The sequence below is a fragment of the Sorex araneus genome, chromosome 5 (assembly GCF_027595985.1).
Source record: "Sorex araneus isolate mSorAra2 chromosome 5, mSorAra2.pri, whole genome shotgun sequence".
NCBI lineage: Eukaryota > Metazoa > Chordata > Mammalia > Eulipotyphla > Soricidae > Sorex > Sorex araneus.
The window spans coordinates 81,268,104-81,290,331 of record NC_073306.1 but is presented as its reverse complement, the minus strand read 5'-3'; the positions used below and the strand labels follow the sequence as shown (position 1 = coordinate 81,290,331).

General features: G+C 41.7%; 1 protein-coding gene across 3 annotated transcripts in view; it reads left to right on the top strand.

The window, feature by feature from the left end:
- Positions 1-22,228, top strand: part of EVI5 (ecotropic viral integration site 5) — a 182,858-nt gene that overhangs the window by 27,835 nt on the left and 132,795 nt on the right. For all 3 annotated transcript variants that reach the window (XR_008630186.1, XM_055138201.1, XM_055138200.1), the window contains exon 2: positions 19,689-19,918. Coding sequence is in view for 2 of the 3 variants with exons in the window: in XM_055138201.1 (XP_054994176.1) it covers positions 19,770-19,918 (149 nt within the window). In the remaining variant the exon portion in view is untranslated. The remainder of the gene's footprint in view (positions 1-19,688; positions 19,919-22,228) is intronic.

Sequence of the window (22,228 nt, the reverse complement as noted above, 5' to 3'; positions counted from 1 at the left end):
CACAACAGCAAGCTGGGTGTTGCACCTGTGAGTGTGACCCTGGGGACACACTCAGGCAAGTGTGTTTCAGATGGACAATAGCCACAAAGGGAAGGGATGGGAAGGGGAGCGGGAAGGGGGAAGGAGGTGTGACCTTGCAGTGAGTATACTGAGGTCATTAACACGAGAGGTCTCTGGTACTTGGTAGCAGATGAAATGACTGCTAATGAAATATTTACTGAAATGTTTCATACATTTTAGGTCTCAAAGGTCAAATGCTGTATTTAATACACTTTTTTAAAATCTCTTAAACATTACAAATGCTAAAAATTGGTACTTTACATGAAATATCTAACCTAGCTTATAAATATTAGATGTATTCAGATTTTTGAACTGAGCTGGAAAAGTGTGTGGCATGTGGAGTAACTTTTGTGTGTAGCTTAAAGTATTTTAAGTGGTAACAGTCATGTAGAATTAAGGAAATTTTATAAGCTAGAGATATACATGTGATATTATTTAGTAAAGTTATTAAGGGTGATATACAGGGCTGGAGCGATAGCACAATGAGTAGGGCGTTTGCCTTGTATGCGGCCAACCGGGTTCGATTCCCAGCATCCCATATGGTCCCCTGAGCACCGCCAGGGGTAATCCTGAGTGCAGAGCCAGGAGTGACCCCTGTGCATTGCCAGGTGTGACCCAAAAAGCAAAAAAAAAAAAAAAAAAAATTTATTTTAGTGAAATCATAAACCCATACATTGGGGAATTAAATATGAAAAGGTATACAAAACACATATTTTAAGATTTAAATAACACTGTTTTGTGATTCAAGTTAGATTACAGTTGAATTTTTGCTAGCCTTGGTAAAATTCTATTTGTTTTTGTAACATAGGCATATAGTGGTGAAGTGGGTGCTCTTTGTTGCTTTTCTTTTTTTTGTGGGTGGTTATTGTTGGTAGGGTGGGAAGGCTTCCTTTTGTGCAACTCATAAAGCTATAAAATTAGGGGTCGGAGAGATAGTGCAGGGGTAAGGTGATTACTTTACATGCAGCTAATGCTGACTTGATCTCCAGCACCATCACAAGTCCTGAGCGCCACTGGGTGTGGCCTACCCTGTTCCAAAAAAAATTAAAAAATTTCCAGAAAATCATAAGGGTAGTAAAATGTCAAGTGCTTTACCACATCTAGTATATAGATCTGTAGTTATTATTAAAAATTTTTGTTGATATTATTTTTTCATGGGGGACTGGAGTGATAGCATAGTGGGTGGGATGTTTGCCTTGCATGTGGCCGGCCTAGATTCATTTCCTCCATCCCTCTCGGAGAGCCCAGCAAGCTACCGAGAGTAGAGAGTATCCTGCCCACACGGCAGAGCCTGGCAAGCTACCTGTGGCATATTCGATATGACCAAAACAGTAGCAACAAGTTTCACAATGGAGATGTTACTGGCACCCGCTCGAGCAAATTGATGAGCAAGGGGATGACAGTGCATTATTTTTTCATACTGGTATTACACATATTAGTGAATGAGTACATGGATTAAGTAAGTCTTTTTAAAAATTTTTTTGTTGAATTTTTAAATTTTATTTATGTGAAAAATGAAAAGTTACAAAGCTTTCAGGTTTAAGTCTCAGTCATACAATGATCAAACACCCATTCCTTCACCAGTGCACATGTTCTACCACCAAGAACCCCAGTATACCTCCCATCCCACCCCTAGCCCCCGCCTGTGTGGCTGATGATTTTCACTTTACTTTCTCTTTACTTTGATTATATTCAATATTTCAACAGAAAATTCAGTATTATTATTTGGAATTTCCCCCCAAAATCAGACTTGCCGAAAAGGCATCATTTGATAATTTGCTTTCCATTGCTGAGAATGAAGAGAGAGCATATGAGGTTGCATGGCCATGGTTTTGGATTTCTGGTATTTTAGTAATTAAGTCCAGAGAAATTTCTGCCAGAAGTCACGTCATTGCAAGCTCATACCTCAGTTTAGTGGGCCTTATAAGATGGTGGTCACCACGCCGCCGGTGAAAGGAAAGGCTGAGAGAGAAAAACCTTTCCCCTCTCGGGGCAGCATGGGGCTGTAGCTTAGTTCACAGTGTAGGGGCATTTCTGCAAGAAGCCACTGGGTGCTGAAAGTAGGTAGTGGGCCTCCGGGATCATGGGTGTTCATGATCCTGTAGGCCCACAAACGGAATGGAGGAGCCGTTTGTGTGCGGCTGCTCGGGGTCACATTTGGGTGGAGAGTGGCAAGTAAGTCTTTTATAAGTGATTTTCAAAGGGAGTAGGAATTTACATGTGATAGTTGACAATTTTACTTTCAAATATTATGTACACCTTGATATTTTAATGGTTGAATTCCTTGTCATCACGTTGGTTCAGGCAGCTCCTGTTTGTCAGATAAAGTTCTTGAGGTTGTTGCAAGCCTTGATGAACTGTGTATTACTGGTATGCTCTGTGATGTACTTATTTATTTATTATTTTTTTTGGTTTTTGGGTTGCGCCCAGTGATGTTCAGGGGTTGCTCCTGGCTCTGCACTCAGGAATCACTCCTGGCAGTGCTTGGGGGCCATATGGGATGCTGGGAATCGAACCCGGGTCAGCTGTGTGCAAGGCAAACACCCTACCCACTGTACTATCACTCCGGCCCCGCTCTGTGATTTATTAATTTGTCAGGCTGTTTTGGTGTTAGGGCTGAATGTTCAGTTTCTTGGTTCCAGCATTTAGTAGCTAATTGTTGGGCAAATTTAACTACAGTGAAGTCTATTTTAAGGGTTATGGTGAGAATTTACCAAGACAGTCTAAATCTCACACTATTTGGCACCTAGAAAAGGAATAATGATGATGTTAGCAGCATATCTTTCTTAGTAGTGTTGCTTTTCTGGAATGTAGCTGGAGGTAGGGACGATCAAAGATACATGGAAATAGATGGTATGCCTACAGAGAATAAAATAACTGTGAGAAAGCTACCATGTAGACATCTGAAGGCAAGGGACTTGTCAGCATGGCTGCTCTTTTTTGTTTGTTTGTTTGTTTGTTTGGGTCATGCCCAGTGATGCTCAGGGGTTACTCCTGGCTCTGCGCTCAAGAATCACTCCTGGTGGTGCTTGGGGGACCATATGGGATGCTGGGGATTGAACCTGGGTTGGCTACATACAAGGCTCTACCTGCTGTACTATCTCTCTGGCCCAGCATGGCTGCTCTTTATTCCATGTTTTTGCCTTTGTGACATCCCACTCTTTTCGATTACTGTTGAGGTCAGGACTCTGTATCTCCCCCATGCCATCTCTCTCTGATAGAATTCTTCTATTAATATTTAAGACTGTGTTTAAAAGTATGCACTCCCTATTTACCATAATACTCAAAATACACAATACAGCTCTTGATATAGTAACACTTGTTCCTGTTGTTATGGACTTGAAACCACATTTTTTTTTTTGTTTTTTTTGGGTCACACCCGGATATGCACAGGGGCTACTCCTGGCTCATGCACTCAGGAATTACTCCTGGCGGTGCTCGGGGGACCATATGGGATGCTGGGATTCGAATCCGGGTCGGCCGCGTGCAAGGCAAATGCCCTACCCGCTGTGCTATTGCTGCAGCCCCCGAAACCACATTTTTAATTGTAGTATTCAGGATTGCATCTGGTAGTGTCAGGGATTGTACCCCTGGTCTGTTGCACATGCATGGCAAGCCCTTGACCAGTGAGCCACATCCATGGGGCCTAGAACGGTATTTTTTATAGCACAATTAAAATATTGAACATGAATATTAGATTAGTATTAACTTTCTATCCCACCAGAAGAACAAAGTTTACTCTAAATAATGTGTTTTTACTTTTTGTTGTTCGGTCTTTTGCATGTCTAGTTAGTTGCCCATAAAATTTTTTGTGTTCACAATGTAAGAAAGAGGAGAAATGATGTGTGAATGTTCAAGTTAACAAAGTTTTTATTTTTGGGGTGCTGAGAGACTTCCCAAGTGGTCCTCAGGAGTCCTGGGGACTATACCAGCAATTCTCAGCCATGGTTGTGGTTGCTGCAGTGGTTTGGGCCTCTAGGACTGCACCTGTGGTTTTTATTTTTTATTTTTTTTTAGTGAAGTAAACAGATTTTATTTATTTAGAGGTTTCTGAGGGAAGGAGGAAGGGATAAGTGGGAGAGAGAATAGTAAGAATAATGCGCTCAAGAGAGAATGCGGGCTTCTCCAAGGGTGGAGAGAGCTCTACACACATCCTACAACTGGACACGAAAGCATGAAAGTACACATCTCAAGGGGGGAGATGCGGGCGACACATGTGCTTGGGCACCACATGTGCTTGGCCACATGGGCATGCACCTGTGTTTTTCAGGGTATCTGGTGGTGGTGCTGCGGTCAAACCACTGTTCCAGCCCAGCCCACAGGTTCACTGTGGTTTTTTTTCCTGCTTTTTGGGTCACACCCGGTGATGCACAGGGGTCACTCTGGCTCATGCACTCAGGAATTACCCCTGGCCGTGCTCAGGGGACCATATGGGATCCTGGGATTCAAACTCGACTCGGCAGGTGTACAAGGCAAATGCCCTACTCACTGTGCTATCACTCCAACCCCGATTCACTGTGTTTTATACTGACGTTGGCATATATCATTTTGAAAATAGAGCACACTTCTAAAATGTGATATGTTGCTGTTTCTTTGGGGAACAAATAAGGAAAGTATGGTACTATTAAACTCTGGTATTTGCAATCTTGTGTAAGTAGTCAGTTGTGGATGAAATGATTTCATAAATACAGCCTTCTTGTTACCTGCTTGCTAATTTTCCCTTAAAATTTTTGGTTTTTATGATTCTGTGAAATTATATACTTGTACATATAAATGTATAATACTTATAATAGTAATTTAATATCACTGTCACTGTCATTCTGTTGTTCATCAATTTGCTCGAGTGGGCGCCAGTAACATCTTCATTTATCCTTGTCATGTGCTAGTGTAGCCCAATGGCATCTGTTTGCTCTAGGAACACGAAGAGCACGTTGTTGTTAACTGTTTTTGGCATATCAAATATGTCATGGGTAGCTTGCCAGGCTCTGCCATGTGGGAAAAAAATAATAATGATAAAAATATAAATAAAGAGGTCATATAAAATGTGTCCATTCACGGCCGCACAGTCCAGGAAAAAATTATGTTGCTCTCTTCCGGGAGCTTGTTTTATAGTCTCTGGATCTTGGCTGTTGATAGATTACATGGTAGGGGGTGGGGGTGACTGCCAAGCTACTGGAAAACTGGGGATCTGGGTGGAGGAGGCCCAGTCCTGATACAAGCAGGCTTGGAGATCTCAGCCACGGGTCCCGCATACCTGGGTTCCTCTGTCGATTCCTTCATGGATGAGGCTCGTCCAAGGGTGTGGAGAGTGGCCTTGAGCATGGCTGTGGTTGGGTTTTGGAGGTTGTCGGCTGCTGGGACTCTGCTTGGGATGGGGAGGGAAACTCAGCTAGCTCCCCATTCGAGGGGGCCCCATTGAAGTCAGCCTGGTACAGGGGCAGGAGATTCTGCATTCTAATTTAATAAATAAAAGAAAATCTCATTAATTTTTATTTTTTACATTTTTGGTAATACCTTGCTGTGCTCAGGGTTTACTCCTGGCTCTGTGCTCCGGGATCACTTCTGGCAGGGTTTAGGGGACCATATGTATCAGCCACTTGCTAGGCAAATGCCCTACCTGCTATACTGTCTGTGTGGTACCAGGAACCCTCATTTAAGGCAGCAGATCAAGTGGTAGAGCATATATCTCATATGGGTGAGGTTTTAAGTTCATTCCCCTACAGCACATGATTTACAGCACCCCAGGTGTACCTCCTGGTGGGCCCTGAGAACCATGCCAGCCTGAGCATTACCTCTCCCATAACTGAGTCTGGCCTCTGTAAACAACAACAATGAAAATGAACAAAACAGACAGGAAGGCCAGGGCTGTAGCTCAAATTGTAGAGTACATGGTTAACATGTTTGAGGGTCTGAGTTTAATCCGCTGTTCCATGTGGCCTCTGGAACACCCTGGGATCCCCAGTACTGCCAGGTGAGTCCTTCCCATTTTGTCTTTCCCCAAAAAAACAGAATAACTTATTCCTGCAAAAAACAAACCTCAGGGTCCAGAGCAATAGCACAGCGAGTAGGGTGTTTGCCTTGCATGCGGCCGACTTGGGTTCGATTCCCAGCATCCCATATGGTCCCCTGAGCATTGCCAGGTGTGACCCAAAAAAGCAAAAATGAATAAAATAAAAACCAAACATAAATACAAGCCCTAAATGCCAGCATGGAGATTGTTTATAACCTCTGCCTGAAGTGTCTTTTTACAACCCTCATCAACAGGAGAGAGGGATTTCCTTCTTGCCTTGCAACAACCTCAAACATGCAAAGTGCTACAGCTTAGCCTGACACTGTCACATATGCCTGCGCCTGCTTGACTCCAGCCAGCTCCTACCTAAATGGTCTCCATTTCCTTACTTTTTGTCCTTCCAGGCTAGTCTTTTTCTGCCATAATTTGCAAGTCCGGGATTCTAATATCACTGTTAGACTTGAATAAATTCAATTTAAAAATAAAATAACTTTTTATGACTGCTGTTGTCAACTTAAGACTAAGGATATAGATGTAAATAATTTTTAAAATGTGCTGTAAGTGAAGAATCCTGGCCGCTGGCACCACAACACCGGATAATGCTCCGGACCTTAAACCGAGGCGATAACACTGGGGTGCCCCAGATGGAGCAGGTGCAGTCTCCCTGCATTCTCCAGATGGAATCCTGGCGACCATGAGCTTCTACAAACATGGCTTCGGTATGTGGGGACCAGGACTATTTCTCCTTTCCTGATATACAAAAGTACGCTCGGACTGCATCCTCTCCCTCTCCTAGGGAAGAGAAGAAAATGTGGCTATAAGTGGAAGAGCTTAGGTTTCTGTATAAATTACTCAGCTATTATTTCAGCCAGTCTTTATTATTGTGTCAAGTACATATATTGCAGGTACTGTGCAAGGTAGTTATGGAAGGCAAAGTAGTACCTTCCCTTGGATTAGGACAGAGAAAGCAAGATGCTTTGGGGCTCCCGTTTTGCTTTCTTTTCAGTAGTGGTCCTGCTCTGCAACCTGACCTCAGTGATGACTTGATGCCTTGCCTTAGCATTACCTCTTTTTTCTCCTTTTATGTCCTCAACGTATATTTCCAGATTGAAAAATAGGTCTTTTAAAAATTTTTAAAAATTTAATCACCACAAATTACATCATTATTAATGATTGGGTTTCAGGCATACATGGTTACAATGCCAACTTTTCACCATTATCAGCTTCCCCCCACCAGTGTCCCCAGTTTCCCTCCTGCTCCACCCCCACCTCAGCTTGCCTCTGTGGTAGGCACTTCATGTCGTCCTCGGGAGTGACCACTTACCTCCTCCCATTTTGTATTGTACCCTTTCCCAACCTCCATACCCGCCCCTGCCAATGGCCAGCTTCCAGCTGGAAACCAGTTCTCATGCTCTTTATTGCCTTTGGGCAAAAATATGTATGGGGGGCTGGAGTGATAGCACAGCGGGTAGGGTGTTTGCCTTGCACTTGGCCGACCCAGGTTCGATTCCCAGCACCCCATATTCCTCCCGAGCACTTCCAGGAGGAATTCCTGAGCGTATGAGCCAGGAGTAACCCCTGTGCATCACTGAGTGTGACGCCCCCCCCCCCCAAAAAAAAATGTATGTCTTGAGCTGGAGAGGTATTGTAGGAGGAAAGGTGCTTGCTTTGCATATGACTGACCTGATTGATTCCTCGCATCACATATGGCTCCTGGGCACTCAGAGCACAAAGCCAGGTGAGCACTACTGGGTGTTGCCCCAAATATATGTAGTCATGTCAAATCACTCTAAAGTTAATTTCCTTCATTTATGCAAAGTGTTTCATGAAAATTTGAAAAAATATAAATATTAAAATATAGTTATTGTCTTACATTTTATTCAGTACTGTTGTAATAATTGCAATAGACAGCTTCTGTTGCTATTTCCCTTCAAAGTCCCTCTGCTGGCTTTCTAGCTAGAGCAAACTTTTAAGTCGGTTTGGTACTTGTAGGCTGGTATTCATCGTAGCATTATTCACAATAGGCGGATGTAACAGATAAATAGATCTTCATATGCATATGTTTGTGTTAAAACACAATTTTTTTAATTGAGTCACCATGAGATTCAGTAACAAAGTTGTTCGTGATTGGGTTTCAGTTGCACAATGTTCCAACACCTATCCCTTCAGCAGTATACATTTCCCACCTCCACTGTCCCCAGTTTCCCTCCCGCCTCTATGGTAGGCACTTTTCTTCTCTCTCTTTCTCCTTTTGGGCATTATGGTTTGCAGTATAGGTCTTGAAAGGTTATCATATCCCTTTATCACTTTTTAGCACTCAGTTCTTGTCCAGAGTGATCATTTCCAACTTCCATTGCCATAATGGTGTCTTTTGTATTTCTATCTGATCTTCAAACCTTAAGATCTCAAGGTTGTTGTTTTTTTTTAAATGGACTAAGAGTCCATAAAAACTGCAGAAGAATGGAGCTGTAAGGAATACATATGAAGCCTATATTGTTTAATATATATTATTCAGTCATTAAGGTTCCAAGTTCTGATACGTGCTCTACCTTGGCTGAACCTTGAAAACATACTTAATGACATAGCCCAGAAACATAAGGAGAAATGTTGTGGTAGGAAGACTCAAGATGTAAAAAGATAATTTTACAAGTTGATTTGTAAATCTGTTGGAATCCCAGTCGAATTCCTGGTAAATCAGTTTGAGGTATTGACAACTGAAGTTTATACAGATAGGCAAGGAGTTAAATAGCTAATGCAGTATTTTAAGAGAAGGGTGCAAAGTGGACACTATTTCACTACTTAATTTTAAGATGTAAAGCTGCAGAAATTAAGGTTATGATAGGATGAAAGAATAGGAAAATGGTGGAATACAAAAGACTCAGCAATAGAGGCCCAGAATAGTAGAACAGTGGATCGGACACTTGCCTTGCACACAGTTTTCTCGGGTTTGCACCCTGGCACCACAGATAATCCTGAGCTTGCCAGGAATTATTCCTGAGCTCGGAGCCAGGAGTAAGCCATGAGTGCTGCTGGGGATGGCCCCAAAACAAAACAAAAGACTCAGAAATAGACCTATATCACATAGTCCACTGATTTTCAATAAAGGAGTAAAGGCAGTCAAGTAGAAAACAGATAATTTTCAATAAGAGGTGTAGGTATTGCTAGGCAATTACATGCATGAATAGTTCATCTGAGTATACAGTCTAGTGCTAGAGCCCTGATTGCACACATGAGGCCACAGACTCTCTCCCTGGCATCACTTCACATGCTGAGTATAGTCAAAGTGTCACAGAAAAGTGTGTAACCTCTAGCATGCTATGAGCACCACAGTGCTGAAGTTTGTGGGAAGCACCACAGCCAAGTATGTGCGAACCCTGCTCGTGCAAGCAGAAGAGAATGGGAAGGGGCGGGGAGCCACTATGTGACATGGCTTATCTTATCAGATCCCCCAGATCTAAACTGGTGCAGCCACTTTCGAATGTTGTTTGGCCATTTTTCAAAAATGAGACATACTTTAAGATTCAGAGGTCATGTTCCTTAGTGTTTACTCAAAGGATTTGATAAATTATGTTCATATAAAAACCTGCACGTGGGTATTTATAGCTGCTCTAGTCATAAGTATCCAAACTTGGTAGCAACCAAAATGTCTTTTAATAGGTGAATGCATAAATTATAAACTGTTCCAAATATTGCATTATCTGTGTCTACAACAAATTGTAATGTAATACTCAATACTAACACGACCTGTTGTGAAAAGATGTGGAAGGAAATTTAAATGCCTCTTTACTGACATACTATTTGATTCCAGACATATGCCATTCTGGGGAGGATATGGAGATAGTAAAAACCAGCAAAAGAAAAGTAGTTTACAAGAGTTTTTTGGAAGGACAGGAATGAATAAGACAGCATAAATAATTTTTAGGACAGTATAACTATTTTGTATGATGTTTTACAGTGAATACTTGTTATTATGCTTTTGTGTAGGTTTACATAGATGTACATTAAAGAAGTGTGTATCCTGATATAAACTATGAGCTTTGGGTGACACTAATGTATCATTAATTGTGGCAAAAGTGTGAAAGTTTTTCAAGTAGAAAGTGGAGATTCCAGGGACCCAGTTCAATCTCCAGCATATGGTCTCCTGAGCCACTATGAAGGGTGACTCCTGGACAGTGAGACAGGAATAGCTTCTGGGGCACCACTGGCTGTGGCCCACTACCCCCAACTAGTAGAAAAGGAAATGTTTTCCATTCTACCTTTATTTCCCTTGCTAAATTATCACTCTCTTGAGGTAATTGTTAACAATTTGATACTTACCCCTATCCAATTGCTATATATCTTATTTTTCACTTATAAAATGATTAGCTTTGTCACTGGGAATTACATTCTACTTAATGGCTTCATGATGTTTTATTGTCTGATGGCATGATAATTTATTTGTTCAGTCTTTGTTGGACTTTGTGGCTCTCACTAGATATTTCCTTATATAAAAATAACTTGAGTACATGTCTGTCATTGCTTATTTTCAGGCAGTAACTCTTTGGACAGATTCCTGAGTCAGCCTATATATATAAAATTTTTATACATAACTTCCAAATAGTATTTCAAAATAGCTCTATTAATGTATATATTCAGTAGTATATTTGAAAAACACTAATTTAGGGGCTGGAGAGATAGCACAGCGGGTAGGGCGTTTGCCTTGCATGCGGCCGACCCGGGTTCAAATCCCAGCATCCCATATGGTCCCCTGAGCACAGCCAGGGGTAATTCCTGAGTGCAAAGCCAGGAGTAACCCCTGTGCATCGCCAGGAGTGACCCAAAAAGCAAAAAAAAAAAAAAAAAGAAAAAACCCCACTAATTTACTTTATACAAAGCAGAGTATCCTTTGTGTGTGTGTGTGTGTGTGTGTGTGTGTGTGTGTGTGTGTGTTTTGCACTCAGGAGTTATTCCTGGCGGTGCTCAGGTGACTTAGAGACTGCTGTGAATCGAGTCCAGACTAGTCACTTGCAAGGCAAATGAACTGTACTGTCACTCTGGCCCCTCAGCATCCATTTTTTATAGTGAACTGTTATATTTTTCAGAAAGCAAAAATGATATAATAAATGTCTCCCCTTAAATAATGAAACATTGCAAATATGTTTGTAATCATATTGCCCATTTCCTTTCAGACATAACATTATTACTCTAATAAATATGTATGTAGTCATAAACAATATAACATACAGCTGTGGTGCTTTACATAAGGTAGTTAGCCTTAAGTATGATTTCCATTTGTCCCCACTTCTGCTTTGAAGGGGAATTAAGCTTAATTTTCTAGTATCTGGGTTTGAGTGTCACAATATTTTTATTTTTGCGTAAGTTTAATCCTTTACTCCAGCCCCAACATTTATGGTTTTGATGTCCAAAGTTATTGTACCTTTGCGCTGAGCACAATCTCTCCAGTAATTTCCACATTATCACAAATGACAGGATCTCATTTTTTTTTTTTAATGACTTGTTTGTAGTATTCTGTTGTACATATGTTCTGATTTTCTTTATCTAATCATTTGTTCTTAAGTATTTAGGCTGTTTTCATCCTTCAGCTGTTGAGTTAGTGTTTCAGTGAACACAGCAGCGCAGGTACTTTTCACATTGGTGTTTGTTGGTGAGAGTGCAAAGCATGCACTCCACCTACCCCTTGGATTTGTGTTTTCAGATTCTTCAGAAAGATCCCTAGGAGTTGGATTGTTGGGTCGTATGGAAGACATACTTCAGATTTACTTTAAGGAACTGCTTTACTGCTTTCCCTGCAATGCTTTCTGTTGCGCCCAACTGTGTACAAGTGTTAATGTGAGAATTTTTTAGAGGGAGCATGGGCTTTGGACTAGGCCTGGCAGCTGTCAGGCGTCAGCGCCTCTACAGTGCGAAGCATGTGCATGCCCCAGTGAGCTCTCTTGTGTCCAGCCCCTGAGACTTTTTAAAAGTATTTTTCTGTGTACCTGTATTTTTATTTTATTTTTTAAATTCGGGCCTCACTGGTGGTCAAGGCTTCTCCTGGCTCTGCACTCAGGAATCGTTTCTAGCGAGGACTGGGGGATGATAGGGTTGCTGAGGATCAAGCCTGGGTCAGTCGTGTGCAAGGCAAGCGCCCTGCCCGCTATATTGTCTTTCTGACCCTGTACCTATCATTTTAACAACTTAAGCATATGTTAGGATTCTTAGAATTTTCTGATCACCTGTTTATAAATTGGTTAATATTTTCCTCATTGATTTTGTGAACACAGCAGGTAGGGCATTTGCCTTACACACAGCTAACCTGGGTTCGATTCCTCCGCCCCTCTTGGAGAGCCTGGCAAGCTACTGAGAGTATCCCGCCCACATGGCAGAGCCTGGTAAGCTCCCCATGGTGTATTTGATATGCCAAAAACAGTAACAAGTCCCACAATGGAGACGTTACTGGTGCCCGCTCGAGCAAAGCAATAAGCAACGGGATGACAGTGACAATGATACAGTGAAGTTTAATCCTTTAATGAGTGGTTTTTTTTCTTTCTTGGGGTTGTGTGGCTTACACATGGCAGTGTTCAGGGGCTATTCTAGCCTCTGCTCAGGACAGACCCATGGAGGTGCTAAAGAGATCATATGCGATGCCAAGGATTCAAACTGTGTTCTCTGTTCCCATGTAAGAAAAGTGCTTTACCTCCTGTACTATTTCTCTGGCCCTGAATCTCTTTTCTTAATTTAATGCATTCTTTGTTTTCATAAACTCTACACCCCTTGCCAAATAGCAATAAATACCAGTTTTATTAGTCCAATAAAAACCAGTTTCATTAGTCCAATAAAAGACACCAATCATTGCTCAAGCCAGGATAGATTACTCACCCAGTGCCACGTGCCGCCCTCCCCCCCATCTTTTTAAATTTTTATTTTTGGGAGGGTTTCCCAAATGGTGTTCAGAAGGCCTAGTGGAGAATTTTGGACAACCCAGACAGTGGTTCAAAGCAAGAATCTGAGGATGCGTTGCCGGTGCCTGGAACACCCCTGTGGTGCTCAGGGGGCATCCAGAATTGTACTTTGTGATGTTCGGGGGACAGTGTGGCACTAGGATTAGACTTGGGTTGGTCTGGACAAGTTCATCCCTGTTCTCCCTCTCTGGTCCCTAGATTGTATTTTTGATTTTTCCTTTTTTTTCCTCTTTGTTCTTTTCCACTTGACCAGAATATAATTTTGTAACAAAATTTAGTCACTGTGAAACTATAAAGTTATTCATGATTAGGTTTCAGGCATACAGAGTTTCAACACTCATCCCTTTTTTTTTTTTTTTTTGGACTCTTTGGGTCACACCCAGCGATGCTCAGGGGTTACTCCTGGCTCTGCACTCAGGAATTAACCCTGGCTGTACTCAGGGGACCATATAGGATGCTGGGAATCGAACCCGGGTCGTTGCGTGCAAGGCAAATGCCCTACCTGCCGTGCTATCGCTCTAACCCCCTTCTTCACCAGTGTCCACTTCCCTCCTCAAATGACTCCCACCTCCAACCCTCATTTACTTCTCATCCACCACTCTGCTTCTGCAAGAGGCACTTTGTGCATGAGCGTGTGTGCGTGTGTGTGTGTGTGTGTGTGTGTGTGTGTGTGTGTGTGTGTGTGTGTGTGTGATTTGCACTGTGGGTTACAGAACTATTGCTAAGGTTTCATATATAACACTTTCCAATCTTTTAGCCAACTTCCTTCTCCTGGTTGAACCAGAACATAATTTTTTTTTTTTTTCTTTTTGGGTCCCATCTGGCAGTGCACAGAGGTTACTCCTGACTCTGCACTCAGGAATTACTCCTGGCTGTGCTCAGGACCATATGGGATACTGGGAATCGAACCCAGGTCTGGCCACGTGCAAGGCAAACGCCCTACCCACTGTGCTATCGCTCCAGCCTCCAGAACATAATTTTTTTTTCTTTTTTGGGTCACACCCAGCTATGCTCAGGGGTTACTCCTGGCTCATGCACTCAGGAATTACTCCTGGCGGTGCTTGGGGGACCATATGGGATGCCGGGGATCGAACCCGGGTCGACCGCATGCAAGGCAAACGCCCTACCCGCTGTGCTATCACTCTGGCCCCCCAGAACATAATTTTTGTGCTGGAGAGATAGTGGGTAGGTGGCTTGCTTTGCACATGGCTAACCTGGCTTAAATCCCTGGTACCACCTGTGGTCCCCTGAACCCCAGCAAGAATGATGCTGAACACAGAGCTGGGGAAATAAGCACCTCAAGGTGTATCCCCAAACCAAAAACATAAATAAAATAATTTTGTTTCTATCACCACAGTATTATATTACATTACTCTGTTTTTCTGTCTGCTGCCTCTACAATAACTTAGACCTTAATTATCGCCTATTCATCAATTTACTGTCCTCCTACTTTTGCCAGTTTTAGGATGTCATAGTTAGAGTTGCGCATTATGTAACTTTCAAATTGACTGATTCCTTTTTTTTTTTTTTTTTTTTTTTTGCTTTTTGGGTCACACCCAGCGATGCTCAGGGGTTACTCCTGGCTTTGCACTCAGGAATTGCTCCTGGCAGTGCTTGGGGGACCATATGGGATGCCGGGGATCGAACCCAGGTCGGCCGCGTGCAAGGCAAACGCCCTACCTGCTGTGCTATCGCTCCGGCCCCTGACTGATTCCTTTTGAATTTGAGAACTCACATAAAGTTCACTTCCTTTAAAATACTGAGCTAACAGAATCTGGAAAAAACCCAAGTGCCCAGAAAGATGACTGGTTGAAGAAACTTTGGTACATCTATACAATGGAATACTATGCAGCTGTTAGAAAAAATGAGGTCATGAACTTTGCATATAAGTGGATCAGCATGGAAAGTATCATGCTAAGTGAAATGAGTCAGAAAGAGAGAGACAGACATAGAAAGATTGCACTCATCTGTGGAATATAGAATAACAGAGTAGGAGACTAACACCCAAGAATAGTAGAAATAAGTACCAGGAGGTTGACTCCATGGCTTGGAAGCTGGCGTCACATTCTGGGAAAAAGGCAGCTCAGATAGAGAAGGGAATACCAAGTAAAATGTGGTTGGAGGCCACGCGGGAGAAGGGTGAAGCGTGCTGAATGTAGACTAGAGACTGAATACAATGGCCACTCAACACCTTTATAGCAAATCACAACACCTAATTAGAGAGAGAGAACAAAAGGGAAGACCCTGCCACAGTGGCGGGGGGGGGGGGGGGGGGAGATGGGATTGGGGGGGTGGGAGGGATGCTGGGTTTATTGGTGGTGGAGAATGGGCACTGGTGAAGGGATGGGTTCTCGAACTTTGTGTGAGGGAAACAGGAGCACGAAAATGTATAAATCTGTAACTGTACCCTCACTGTGACTCACTAATAAAAAAAATTAAAAAATAAAAAAAACACTGAGCTAAATATTGTCACAAGATTGTGAACAACTTACACTATAACTACCTCAGTCTACCTAGATGTCACCAAAGAAACCTCATCTGCATCTCCGTCCTTCTGCCCTGAGCCCTGCAAAATCACTGATCTAATTGTTTCTCTGGAATTGCTTATTTGGGAATTTTTGATTTTTTTGGGCCACACCTGTCTGTGCTCAGGGTGTATTCATGGCTTTGAGCTTAGGGATCACTCTTGCCATGCTCAGGGGAGTCTCTGGGATCAAAGGGATCAAATTTGTAGAGATCAAATCCAGGTCGGCTGTGTGCAAGGCAAGCATCCTACTTGCTGTACTTACTCGGGCCCCATATCCTAAAGTTTTTGTAAATGATTTTTATACATTATATGGTATGTTGCCTTTGTTGGCTTTACTTATTAAATATTTTTAATGATTTCTTTGCAACTGTGTTTGCATTAAAAATTCAAATGCATAATACCTTTATGAGGTAGACAGGAACTTTGTGACATAACTGGATGGTCATATTATGTCTCCTGCTCTCAATTTACTGTAGGATGAGGGCAAGTGGCTTAGAGGCAGAAGGGTGGATGTTGGGAATAATAGAGTTTTTTAAAAAGTAGTGGCATGGTGATATGGAAAACAATTTAATCCTGTGTTTGTTTTTTCCCCCTGCAACCAAGAGTATTAAGCGTTATTAAAATGCAGTTTTATTAAACTGCAATTAAAAACTCCAGTTATAGTAATACTAAAGAATGTAAATATGAAGATGGGTCATTGTGATTTACAGATTACATCTCTGTTAAGTGAGATTGAAAGGATATCAGATGTATGTTCTCTATTACTCCAAACTCTTTAAATGGAAGCCTTTTGCTACAGTGTGCAGAAAGGGTATGCTAGATTACTTTTATTTATTTATTTTTTATTTTTGGGTCACTCACATCCATCAGTACTCAGGGGTTACTCCTGGCTTTGCACTTAGGAATTACTCTTGGTGTTTTTCTGGGGACCATATGGGATGCCATGGATTGAATCAGGCATCCGGTACATGCAAGGCTAATGCTCTATCCGCTATACTGTTCTTCTGGCCTCTAAATTAATTTTTTAAGAATAATTTTTTAAATGTCTTTCATTTTTACAATAGTTAACTTACTTTTTATAAAAATGGAAATATAAGGCATTAATTTATGAAAGTTCTATATTTAAAATTAGTGTTCAGTATTAGAAAAGAGTAACATTTTTCTGAAAGGGTTACAGTTTGATTTTCTTTTTTACCAATATTGTGTGATTTGTGGGTATGAACTAGTGCTCTCTTCGTAATTGAACTTGTGGTGTAGAGCTGATCAGCAGGATAACAAGTCATGGTTGACTAATTTGTCTACGGTTGCTCCTGTTGCTTCCTGGTACAAGGGTGATTTTGGTTAAATATTTGTTGGTTCCTGTCGGCCTTTTGCACTGAGAAACTGTTGTGCTCTGGTTTGGTGAGGCTATGTCTGGAGGCTGAAATGATTTGCTTATGTTTCTTTTCATTTGGCTCCATACTTCATCCTGTTGGTCTTTCTTAGGGAACTGTCCTTTAGCAGTAGAAAGAGTCTTCAGTCCCTTGTTTAATACCAATCACAAGGGAAGTAAGTATTGAAATGTGAAAATTAATCAAAGTGAGGAGAAAATTAAATATCCTTGAGATTCCAAGATACTTTGGTTAATAAAGCTCTCCCATTCAATTGAAACAAGATTGTTGTATTAGAAGTTCTAGCCTCTTGGGGCTGGAGTGATAGCACAGCGGGTAGGGTGATTGCCTTGCACGTGGCCGACCTGGGTTCGATTCCCAGCATCCCATATGGTCTCCTGAGCACCGCCAGGAATAATTCCTGAGTGCAGAGCCAGGAGTAACCCCTGTGCATCACCGGGTGTGACCCCAAAAAAGAAAAAAAAAAAGTTCTAGCCTCAGCTTGATTGACTTTTTTATGATCTTGTAATCTCTTTTCCACTTTATACATTCCCTGTGTTGACTTTTCCTGCAAGTTTAGGAAGAATGGGGGTAGAGGGGTAGAAAGAGAAGCATGAATGTACTGAGTTGAGGAGAAAAGCCTTGAACTACCCATTAGAATAACGGAATCTGCTAAGCTAGTGTGTGTAGGTACTGGTATTTTGGTGGGTGTATGATTTGCTGTGTGTAATCAAGATTAGCTGAGAATATGCTGATTTAAAAATAATGTGTGGTGATTTAGCCATTTACTCATTGCAAAAATATTGTCTATTTTTCAAATTTTTTGGGTTTTATTTTTAGTTTTGTTTTTTGGGCCACACCCTGCAGTTCTTGGGGTTATTTGTGGTTTTGTGTACAGGTATCACTTGTCACTCCTGGCAGTGCTCAGGGGACCATTTGTGGGGCCTGGGTTGAGCCAAGTCAGCTACATGGAAGGCAAGTGCCTTCACCCCATCTGTCCTTTCTTTATGGCTACAATTTTCTTTCTTTCATTTTTCCTTCTTTTTCTAGTTCTGATTTTCAAAGCACAACAAGCACTTCATTGTTTTTAGCTTTTATATGTCTAAGAAATTCAAGGAGATCAACCTGAGTCCACAGATGTCCCAGATGCTGTCCTTAGGCGCAGGCAGGTGCGTGTTTGTCAGTGTGCAGATTGTTACAACATGCCAGTCGACCAAAAGCTTACATTCAGTAGACTGGGAACACCTCTAAAGGTGATTAGAGGTTGCCCCAAAAGCCTCTGTCCCTCTTGGAGAGCCCGGCAAGCTATTGAGAGTATCCCGCCTGCATGGCAGAGCCTGGCAAGCTACCCATGGTGTACTTGATATGCCAAAAGCAGTAGCAATGAAGGATCTCATTCCCCTGACCCTGAAAGAGCCCCCAACATGCCATCGGGCTACACTAGCACGTGACCGGGACAAATGGAGATGTTATTGGTGCCTGCTCGAGCAAATTGATGAACAACAGAATGACAGTGATACAGTGATACAGTGTCATATCTAAGAAACTAACAGTCAAGAGACTTTTCATGCTGACTTAAAAAATATATAATTGCTTTGGGGGAAAAAACCCAAAACAACCAAACAACCCATTCTTGGGGCTGAAGTATGGCGTGGTGGCAGAGTATATTCCTCACATATGAGGTACTGGATTGAATCCCATTGTATGGTATTGGAAATACACTAGCAACAATATAGAAGCCTGTTCTTATTTTGTAAAGTCATATATCATTGAGAATGTTTAATTTTATGTAGATATTTAAATATGGTTATTTTCCTCAGTTGCATTATTTGTTACTGAAAAACATCATTACTGAAGGGAGAATGCCTTGTTTGAGCATTGTTTATGTACATTTTGTCTTACTTGAATTTGTTGTATACAAATCTGCTTACTAGTATGGTGTGATTTATGATGAATATTTGGACATGTGTAATTTTTTGGATCTTAGAGATGGGAGGAATTTTCAAGGCTTTTCTAAAAGTCATTTTCAACCGAGTATTGATATTCAGCTCTTAAAATGACAGTTTGTCACAAGCTATGGTAGGAAATGTCTATTCTCTGTAGGTATCTCGTTCTAATTCTTTTTTTTTTTTCCTTTTTGGGTCACACCTGACAATGCACAGGGGTTAATCCTGGCTCTGCACTCAGGAATTACTCCTGGCGGTGCTCAGGAGATCATATGGGATGCTGAGAATCGAACCCGGGTTGGCTTCGTGCAGGGCAAATGCCCTACCCGCTGTGCTATTGCTCCAGCCCCCAATATCTCGTTCTAATTCTAAGTAGTTGTTTGAAAATGGTTCTTTTTTTTTTTGTTCTTAATTTCTTTTTGAACTATTTATCCTACTCTGTTCGACTAGACTTAGTCCCTTTTCTATAATAAATACTGTTTAGTGGTGAGAAGAAATTGGTCATGGTTGTTATTGTATCTTATGCTAAGAAAACCGATTTTTGTTGCTTAGTCATGTTTGCTGCATTTCCCTGTTCTTATTATCTTTTGAACCTCAATTTGATGGGGTAATGCAGCCTGTAATTTGGAAAGTACTATTCTAATTTGTTAGTGCTGCAGAGTGGACATTAAGCTTCCAAAGCTGGACCTTAGGATAGTGATTGCCAAAACAGGTTTTACCTTTATCCCCTCCCAGAATATTTTTAATGGTGTTAAGTAAAGCTCAGCAGGGTTATCGAGATCTTGGTAATGAGTTGTTAAACGAAAATGCCTGCAACTTCTATTTTATCTCTAGGTGGCGACAGACAAGGTTGCAGAAAAGCTGAGTTCTACTCTCTCATGGGTGAAGAACACCGTATCACACACAGTCAGTCAGATGGCCAGTCAGGTCGCGAGTCCATCTCCGTCATTACATACCACTTCCTCTTCCACCACACTGTCCACGCCAGCCCTTTCTCCGGCTTCCCCATCCCAGCTGAGTCCAGACGATTTAGAACTGCTGGCTAAACTGGAGGAACAAAATAGGTGAGTGAGATGATGGCTTTGCTCTCTGCAATTATCTTAAACTCTTAACTGATAATATAGTATTGGTGCCAAAGTCTAAAATTTGAGTACACTCGACTTGTTTTCTTTCCTGTTGGCCTCCTTAGCAGTGCTCAGTGTGCTGTGGGACTGCTCCTGGTGATGCTATAGCTTGGCCAGACAGTTCAGTGGTTGGGCCCAGTTGAGGCAGTGCTGCTCAGGTCCAGTGCTGGTCCCCTTGAGCCCACCCTTGCTTGAGGGCCTCCAGGGCTACACCCAGTAGGGCTAGCGTGCATCAGGCCATGTCATGCCAGGCTCGAATATGGGGCTTGGTATATGCCATCTCCCTCTCAAACAATGTAGAGGTTCTAGAAGCTGAGCCATAAGCATCAGAAATCTCTGTAATGCTTGCATTTCCTCACAAATTTAGGTACTAGTTACCTGTGACTGACGAGCCTTCTCAAGAACATAGTTAACATAGTTTGGATGTGATAGGGATCAGGCACTGTTACTTTATTGTTAAGACAAAAACAATAAAGTAACCTAAAGAAAAGATTAAAGTGTTTTTAAGGAAATGTAAGAAAATAAGTGCATTACTGTGTTGTATTGTATTTATTGACACCTTATTGACACTTCTGTTTACAACAGAATTACTTTTTTTTTTTTTTTGCTTTTTGGGCTACACCTGGCAATGCACAGGGGTTATTCCTGGCTCAGCACTCAGAAACCACCCCTGGCGGTGCTCAGGGAACCATGTGGGATGCTGGGAATCGAACCCAGGTCAACCGCATGCAAGGCAAACGCCCTACCCACTGTGCTATTGCTCCAGCCCCCAGAATTACTTTTAAGTGATATTTCAGACCCCTGTTGTTCAAGGGTTATTTGTATTTACTCACAGTAAAAATTATAATTGATTGTAACTTAAGTTATTAAATGGTGGTCTGTAATTGTTGAAAATTTTAAAAAAAGTTAATTTAAGCACTGTGGTTTGCAATACTGATAATGATCAGATTTCATGTATAACACAATCCAACACCACACTCTCCCCCAGTGTCCACTCCCTCCACCAGTGTCCCAGGGTCCTATCGTAATCTGCAGTCCCCCAATCACTCCCAGTGGTAAACTTCCTGTTGAAGACCCATTCTTAGTTTCTCTTGCCTTTTGGCATTTGTTATACCTGTACTTTGTTTCTTTATAACCCACGTATCAGAGAAATCATCCCGTGCCCTTCTCCTTCTGGCTAACTTCACTCAGCTTTGTATTTTCCAGATTCATTTATGTAGCAGCAGATTGCATGATTTTATCTTGTTTGTTTTTTGTTTTGGGCCTACATCTGGCAGTGCTCAGAGCTTACTCTTGGCTCTTGACATTTTAGGTTCATAATATATATCTTAAACGTATCATGTTCTACCTTTAATGGATCTCATACTACTTCACTACTTGTGTAAGAAATTCAGATTAGTATATTTCCATTTCTTTGCAGTTCCTCATCATGCATTTTCTTAAATACATCTCATAATTGATTCATGCCTTTTCTTAAATATATCTTATGAACATTATACTCCATTGTTATTTTAATAGTTATCATTTGTTTGTTTTTGGATTTGGTTCACATCTGGAGGTGCTCAGGGGCTATTCCTGGTGCTGTGCTCAGGAGACCCTTGACATTGCAGGCGACCAGATATCCAGTGCTGGAAATCAAACCTGGGTCGGCCACATTCAATGCCTTAACTCCTATGTTATCTCTCTGGCCTAATAGTTGTCTTCTATAATATATCAGAATAATAAGAATTGAATTTGTCTATTTACTCTGTGTATTTTCTATTTCTGATGCATTTTGTTTTGCTGTTTAGCTCCAAATTCCCAATCAATAAATTTTTTCCTTTAAATGTTCATGCATTATAGGGTTGCTCTTGTACATTTGAATCTTTGTGATAGTTTGGTGGATAGGGGTCTTGTCTTGCATATAGCTAACCTGGATTTGATCCCCATACCACATATGGTCCCCTTAGCCCACCAGTAATGATCCCTGAGCACAGAGCCAGAAATAACCCCCCTGCATCACTGGATATGGCACCAAAACACACACACACACACACACACACACTACCACCACCACCACCACCAACAACAACAAAACAACAACAACAACAATTACAACAAGACCCCAAAAACTTCTTGAGTATAAATAGCTAGGCTTACAGGTCATTGTTGGATTTTTGTGGTCTTCCCCTCTACTCCCCCACTAGTTTTGTTTTTGCTCCATACCAACACACTAAATGGCAGTGCTGGGACTCTTCTTAACTCTTCAGG